General features: G+C 50.4%; 1 protein-coding gene across 1 annotated transcript in view; it reads left to right on the top strand.

Moving 5' to 3' along the window:
• The first annotated feature begins 1,957 nt into the window (after positions 1–1,957).
• SSUH2 (ssu-2 homolog) overlaps positions 1,958–7,897 on the top strand; it is a 33,102-nt gene continuing 27,162 nt past the window's right edge. Inside the window, exon 1 of the mRNA XM_036332030.1 lies at positions 1,958–2,028. Coding sequence (XP_036187923.1) covers positions 2,001–2,028 — 28 coding nt within the window. The 5' untranslated portion in view covers positions 1,958–2,000. The remainder of the gene's footprint in view (positions 2,029–7,897) is intronic.

The raw sequence follows: 7,897 nt of genomic DNA, 5'->3' as shown, positions 1-7,897 counted from the left end.
CTTCCCACACCCCAAACTCCTTTGACACTAGTGGGAGGTGGGAACCAGAATTTGCCTCATACAGGCCTGGGTCCTAGAATTAGGGATGCTCGCTCCTGACACCATGAATACTGGGTGGTGACGGGCATATTATTTTCCCCGAGTCACTCAAGCCGCCTAAGACAGCACTCCTGTCTCAATGCCTAAGCAAGATTAGTTGGTTTGTTCACCTCCCATACATTTAAAGAGATATTTACTCACCCATTACTATGTCATCTGCTAACCCGTTACTCATGTTCAGCAAGGGACTGTCCCTCCTTTTGACCTACACTCCCAGGTTCCTGAGATACAACTCATGATTGTCTGCATCTGGCAACCTCAAGATTCTGGTCCCTTTCATACTCAGCTCTATTTAACATTCTGTTCCTTCTGTTTGTCATTTTACTGATTTCCTATGATTGTTTTTCAAATGCCGTAGGGCTTTAGGCAAGTATATATTGCTGCTTAAAAAGTATTCAAGATATAATAGTGGCATATTATTTTAGTTAAGCCACAGGTGGTCGATCTATCAATCATCTATCTTTCTGTCATCTATCTATCTATCTACTATCTATCTATCTATCTATCTATCTATCTGTAATGTTTTAGCTTAAACACACACATATGTACACAGACATAGACACACACACATAGACGCACACATATTATGTTTAGAGTGAAATATACACACAGCCAGCCACAAACATCCTGTTCCCATGGAGACAGTTCTATAAGGGCTTACAATCATTGCTTAATGTATAAAGGTATCAAAAGACAAATTCATTCCTCAGGATCTTGGTCTTTCTCATGCATATACAATAATGAAACTTACATAACTCTCCAGTTTAAGAAATTCAGTGCTCTTACCAACTATAAAAACCTATGTGTGGGCATTGAGCCGTCTGCAGGAATATAAGAAGCATTTGTCAGATATTGCTGCAGCCTTCATGGCTGTCGCCAGCACCCTGCTGGGTGGGCAGTGAGTGATGAGGTGAAAGCAGTGGAGAGAGACTGAAGGCACTTGGTGGCACACCTCGGAGCCGTCTCCGCCTGGTGCGGCCGTGACAGATTAATCAGTGCATCCCGGGCGAGCACAGCCGCTAGTGTTCCCGGAGGACTGGCGTGCGCGTCCCCTTGCCCTGCGGAGCAAGGCTTCCTTGGCCAGAGAGCCCCAGGCCCAGGGGTCAGGGGTCATTGTCAAGAATGCAGCGCAGGGGGAGGGGGGCAGCGCACACGCTTTCACCTCTGCCACCAGGTAACCCAGGCCCAGGTGTCCATTGCTTAAACTCATCTGAAGGAGAGGGGCGAGCTTCCAAGGGCTTGAAGGAGGGCCAAGCCCCAAGCAAAAGGCTTGGAAGAGACCTTGAGAAATGCCCCAGATGTTCCACAGGGGACTCGGTTGGTGTGACAGCAGTGGCCCACGCAGCCTGGGTCGGGAGCCGGCTGTGCCCACAATGTGCTGTGTGACCTCGCTTCTTCCCCAGTGAGACGATGTGACGCTCAAGACCTGAGAGGCCCCTCCATCTCTTCTCTCCCCCTTGGGGAGCTACCCCCCCTCATGGTTATTACACTTTTCTGCAATCCCCACCCTGACACTCAGAGCCCGCCTCCTACTGCGCAATGCAGCACAGGAGTCAAGGGCTCCGGCTTGAGTCAGGCGCATGAGGTTTGGATTCAGCTCAGGTGAATGGGCACCTAAAAGTGCCCACCTCCTGGGTGGTGAGGACTCAGGCGACTAGAGGCACCCAGCAAGAGGCTGGCACATAGAAAGCCTGGTGAGTAGGAGCTCCAGGAACCCCTGTCAATGGGCCCAGAGCGGCTACTCTCATGGGCTAGGTGCTTCCCCTCTGATGTTTCCCTCTGTTGTATTCAAATCAGGCAACAATGGGCCTCCCGTCCGGGAGGGGCCGAGGGTAGTCCCTCAGATGCTGGAGGCCAAGCCACTGGAAGGGCAGAAACCTCTTTGGCTGGACATCTGGACCATGGACAGGGATCTGAGTGATGAGGACAGTAAGTACAGCCGGGCGGTGCGGACACACACCTCTGTAGTGAGCACCGAGCCCGAGTGCTGCTGGGGCTCTGTGTCTGCCCCGCGGAGGGCATCCCTCCCTCCTTCCCTCCTTCCCTCCTTCCCTCCTTCCCTCCTTCCCTCCTTCCCTCCTTCCCTCCTTCCTCCTGTGTGCAGAGCCTATTCCCAGCCTGCAGTCTGGTGTCTGCAAGGGCCCCTGGGCAGTGGAGAAGGACGGTAAAACCCAAGAGGAGAACTTTTCTCCCTAAGGACTTAATGCATCCAAGTCTTACAGCCCTATCTTTCCTTTCTCTGTCGAAACTCCCCCTCCTCCAGAGCCAGATGTAAGTGTGACTGTCAGGAGTCTTATTTCAATCGCAGCTGGGCTCAGCTCTTAGATGAGGTTAATTTAAAAATGTCATGAAAGGTCTTTACTGGTGGTCTCCCTCTATCAAAGAGCCGGTCTGTTCGTTACCACTCCCGAAACAGCCCGGGCGACCCCTTCTTGTCTTTACTGGGACAAAAATACAGTGGAATATAAGGACTATTTAAAGAGACAACAAAAAAAATGGTATCTTTAGGAAAAAATGTGCTATGTTTAAAAAATTTTTGATCCTGAATTGGAATGAGGAATGCTGTACAGTCTCAGACTGGGAATTGGGAGGCTAGGGTTCAATACCGACGCTGCTGTGAATTGCCTGTGTGATCGTGGGCCAGTCATTTAAACTCTCTGAGCCGCAATTTTCTCATCCATGAAGGGAGATTGGGTGAGGAGTTCTTCATCTGAAGACCATGAAGGGGTGGGCAAAATGTTGTGTGAGTGTGCTTTTTTGGAGGTGGAGTCCACAGCTTCATCTGACTCCCAGCGAGACCTGGGGCACTAGTCCATTTTCATAGTTACTGAACTCGGGGGCCGCAAAGGTCCTTCGAGGGTCCAGCACTCTCTGTTGTCTCTGTTGTTATCTCAAAGCTCTAGGCTTCAGAGCCCAAGTGCAATATAAAATAAACTCATGCTATTCTTAGGGCTCAATTCAAATTTTTCATATTGAAGTGGAAGCTGTATGGAGATATCTTAGCATGTGTTTGAGGAGGACCTAACCTGACATGTTGGAAATTGTGTGTTCTTAGTCTTATTTTAATAAGCTCCTACTAACATTCAAATACAGTCTTTCCTGTCAAAACACTGCTCATTAGCAGCCTTTCCATTTATATTGGGAATTTCTCTGAGTAGAAACGGGCTAAGTCAGATCTCAATTCAAATGCAAGCTGGGCCCATTTGTGCTGGGAGATTTTAAGACATTTAAGCTCAATGGTGTCATCTTGCAGATTTAATCAAGGATTAATTGGCTATACAGTGCCTAAAACATCACTCAGTCTAGAGCAGGCATGAAGTAAATAATGACTCTAGAAAATTATCAGATTTTACCCTCCAGAGCTTTAAAATTAAGCTGTCATTAAGGGGAGATATTATCACCCGTGATGTTTCTGTTTTGGCGTCACCCTTTAGTAAGCAAGGTGAGAGTAAGGCGAATGTTTTAGTTCCCTTAACATTCCAAACTGATAGACTCAATTCTGTCATAGGGTCGCCCCCTGTGTGGACTTCTAACCCAATCAAAGCTCAGGGCAGCACTTAGGGCCTCCTGCAAGGGATGGGGCTGCCCAGAAAACGCTTTAGAAACCGAGTTGATGCACTCTGGAACTAAGTAAAATTTTCTCCAGGTTTCAGACTTACTAATTACTACAGGACTTCCATAATTTAAATGTCCTTCTCAGGTGAGAGGCAGCTGCCCACTTTGTCCAGTTGAGTTACCTTGCCCAGCCACTGAAGTGCTGTCCCTGAGTTTTTGAGTCTGTAATGTGGGCAGCTTCAGCAAGAGAAGATACTCCTCCGATGACACACTTTGGGACCAAAGGTCGCACAGACGGGGACATTCTGGGATGTGGCACCCACGTGGACGCCACCTTGAAGGCCGTTTAGCACCTCCACTGGTGGATGCTGGGATGCCTCCGACAGCATCGCCAGCTGGAGGCAGCATCCCCCCATTGAGGGGAGCTCCTTCGTGGCGGGCAGCTGCCCCTCCTACAGCTGATCCCGTCAAAAGTTCTCTTACATTGAGTTGATATCTCTTTCCCTGGAGCTTCTACTCTTTGGTGTTTATTCTACCCCGCAAAGCTCCTCAGAACCTGTCTGTCCTGTGTTTAAAACAAGAACTCTTCAGTCTTTTCTTCTCCTGTTTCTTCGATGGTCTCAGACATAATATGATTTTAATCATTCTTCTCTTAGAGGGAGATGTCCTTGCTCAGAGCTGAAGAGGAAATATCTCCTCCTTTATTCTAAAAACCATATCTTTTGTAATATAGCTTCTTTGATTGCAGACTTACAGCCCTCCCAGAAATGGTAAGTCAGAGCCTCTTTGAGTACGATGGATTCGAACTGCAGCCCCTGGTAACTTTAGGAGGAGGCTGCACTGGTCCAGGAGCGTAGGACCTCAGTGGCATCTCCTCACTCCTGGGCCCTGGGCCCTAGGGAGGTGGGGCAATGATCTGAGGCCACAAAACTGTCGCATTAGTGACTCAGCACTGAAGAGATGGGACTGGCATCTGGACCAGCTCCGGTCCCCGAAGGTTTGTTCACAGAGTGCCCCCTGCCTTGCTCTGCATTGGAGATCAGAGACTAGATCCGAAGCTGACATGGTCCCTGGGTGGGAAGGGATGCTGAACTTCCGGGCAGGGGCCCAGTTTCCAAGAGTCTTGGTCACTGACCTTGGGCCTTGGGGTTTTCCACACATCTCTTAGGATGGAGGCACAGCCACCAGGGATGCAGGCCTTCCCTGCCAGGCTCGCCCCGGCCTCTCGGGGCCCCTCCAGTCTTTCCTAAGGGCTGCCACATCTTTGGAAAGGGATTGTGGGTCTGGAAACTACTAGTGGAAAGATACTGTCCCCTTTGGGGAGTAAGAAATAAAACCTTTAATGACATCATATCATAGCTTAGTGGGGAGCCCAAGAACTCTCCCAAATTTGTTTGCAGATCTCTTATCCATAGCACTATCTTCTCCTCCCTGAGCCCTGCTTTAGGGAAAGGTATCAAGACCCTAAAAGTAAAGTGATTTTTCCTCAAGACTACACAGCAGGCTAGCTGCTTTGTGCTGTGCTCATGGCTGGGGCAACAAGGATGAATAAAACACTGACCTACCTTCAAGCTGTTAAAAGCCTCGTAGGGGAGGCAGACCCCAAGCAGGTATTTTACAAGTAATCTATATATATAAAAGGATAATATGCAAACTGTCCCTGGGGAGTTCGCCTGGGAGACCAGGAGTTGGATCGCTCGCTATGATGTGCACTGACCACCAGGGGGCGGGGCGGAACACAATGGACGACCAGCTGCAGTGGCAGGGCGCTGAGGGACCAAGGGAAGGAGGAGGCGGGGAGGCAGGGAGGTGGGGAGCCTGATTGGCCCTGATCTCCAGCCAGGCCTAGGGACCTTACCTGTGCACGCATTTCATGCACTGGGCCTCTAGTAATTCTTACAAAGCCATTTGGCAAAAGCAATGATGGGGAGTGGATTCTCTTGAAGGCAGTAGAGTTCTGAGATCACAGAGCAGTAGAACCCCCACCCAGGCCGGCTTTGCAGGTGGGGAGATCTGGGCCGAGTTTGGCTGAACCAGGTGATGGGATGTCATGGGCAGAAGCGGCCAGAGCAAGGGCTGGGAGAAATGGCACAGTGTATATGTGAGGATGTATGCAAACCTCAGTGTCATGAAGTGACAGGGCCCCTCCAGAAGGGACAGGCAGCTCTTAGAAAGCCCGGCCCTCACGTGGGCCTCTCTGGGCGCGATGGCACCTTCCACAGAGCACGGGTTTCCATCCCACTTAGTGGAGCTGTGTGGTGGCACTTGCTGCATTCTTCCCTGGCACAGAGGGGCTGCTAACTCCAGGGGAACCCCTTCCAGGTCTTCTTCCCCCGTTTCTGTTGATGTCAGTCTCACTCACATTATATTTTCTCAATGTTCCCCACGCCAAAGCTCCCACACTTCTCTGTCAAGCCTCAAGCAGGCTGTCTCTCTCTCTCACTCCCCCTTTCTGCTCCGTTCTGCGTTCCTACCCCCTCCCCCTCCCCAGGGAGCTGTCTTCCCTCCTCTCAACCTGCTCTGGACAACACAGGAGGAGTTTCTCCTCATCATGTGAGCAGAGAGAACCTTTTCTTCCCACATGTGATGCAGGGCCTTATCGGACAGGTTCAGGAGCCTGGACATCAGCTACGGGCAGGAGTGAGCCACTGCAGTGCATGAGAGAGGGGATGGCCTGCCAGCTTTCTGGTCTTGCTAGGAAGGCCTTTCATTAGTGTAGCCAATTATTTGTGTGTTTGTTGTTCCTTTTTAAAAGAATAGTTTATTGATTTTCAGAGAGAGAGGGAGGGAGAGAGAGAGAAAAATATCGATGTGAAAGTGCAACATGGATCGGCTGCCTCCTGCACACCCCCCACCAGGAATGGAGCCCGCATCCCGGGCATGGGCCCCGACCAGGAATCAACCAGCAGCCTCCTGGTGCATGGATGACACCCAACCGACTGAGCCACACCGGCCAGGGCTGCTTGTCCTTTTAGACAAAACAGGACTTCTTTCTTTTCTTTATCTTATAATCACCCGAACCTCCTTATCTTTCTCTTTTATTTTATTCTAAATTGTGGTAAAATACCTGTAACATAACATTTGCCATCTTAACCATTTCTAAGTGTGCAGCTCAGTGGCCTTCAGCGCCTTCACATTGTTATGCAACCATCACCTCCATCCATCTCCAGGATGTTTTCATGTTCCCACCTGAAACTGTCCCCATGTCCCCATCAAATGAGGACTCCCCATTCTCCCCCCCCCCCCAAAACACCATCCTACTTTCTGTCTCTGTGAATTTGACCACTTGACTCTCTCTTGCAGCATCTTAAGTAGAATTTAAGTCATCGGACGTCTGTGTCCACCAACTGTATGCAAGAAGCAGGGGCGGGGGTTCCCTGTCTAAAAGGGGCTCTCACACCTGCTGAAGGAGATGAAGTATAAAACCAGTCAGAGCAGGCAACAGTGGGGAGCCGTTGTAGCAGAGAAGTGGCATTATTTCAGGGCTTGTGAGGTGATGGATCTGGAATCGGGGGCAGATGATGTGGCTCTGTTTATCCTTCTGAAATAAGGGAGTTGGCAGTTTAAAAGAGCACTGAAGAGGCTATCCATGAATTGTCCCTTTCTCTGCAAGGAAAATCCCTCTCTGTACAAACAAAAAGCAGCTGGTGGCTGATGAGCAGAAACGCTGCCTTGGTAACACTTTGCGAAGCCTTCTCTGCAGCCGCTTGATGCCGTTTGCATGGAGCAGTAGGGTGTTCAGCTAAGTGGGAAGGGCGTTGGGGCTTGGAGTCAGGACCTGAGTTCTAAGTACTGCTTCTGTCTCTGCTGTGAATGTCTGAGCTCGTTGCCCCAGATCACTTCTCTGAGCCTCATCTTGTTCTGTTACAAACTGGGGAAAACAGTGGTTGTTGTGAAGCACAAAAGAGATTATGCCTGCGCCATCCGCTGGTGGGCCACCGGCCACCATGCGTGCGTAAGGGTGGGGCGGCCCAGCTGGACAGCTGCCCTGGGACTCAGCCCCAGCACCATGGAGACAGTGAGGGGCCCGGTGGCCCCCTCTGGGGTGCCCTACGCTGGGTGTCACACAATGCCCTGTGACGTCCGTGTTCCTGTTGTGCCCGATGAGATCTGCACAGGAAATGACGCGTCCGCCCCTAGTTCAGCCTGGAGTCCTTTATTTTTGTCCATAACATAATGGTGAGGTTAATTTAGCGCTGACGATTGATGACTGCCCTGGGAGGTCGGGGTGGCTCCCCGTGAT

The sequence above is a fragment of the Myotis myotis genome, unplaced genomic scaffold (assembly GCF_014108235.1).
Source record: "Myotis myotis isolate mMyoMyo1 unplaced genomic scaffold, mMyoMyo1.p scaffold_m19_p_13, whole genome shotgun sequence".
Classification (NCBI taxonomy): Eukaryota; Metazoa; Chordata; class Mammalia; order Chiroptera; family Vespertilionidae; genus Myotis; species Myotis myotis.
Note: the sequence above shows the minus strand (reverse complement) of the source record. Positions and strands in the feature narration are given on the sequence as shown.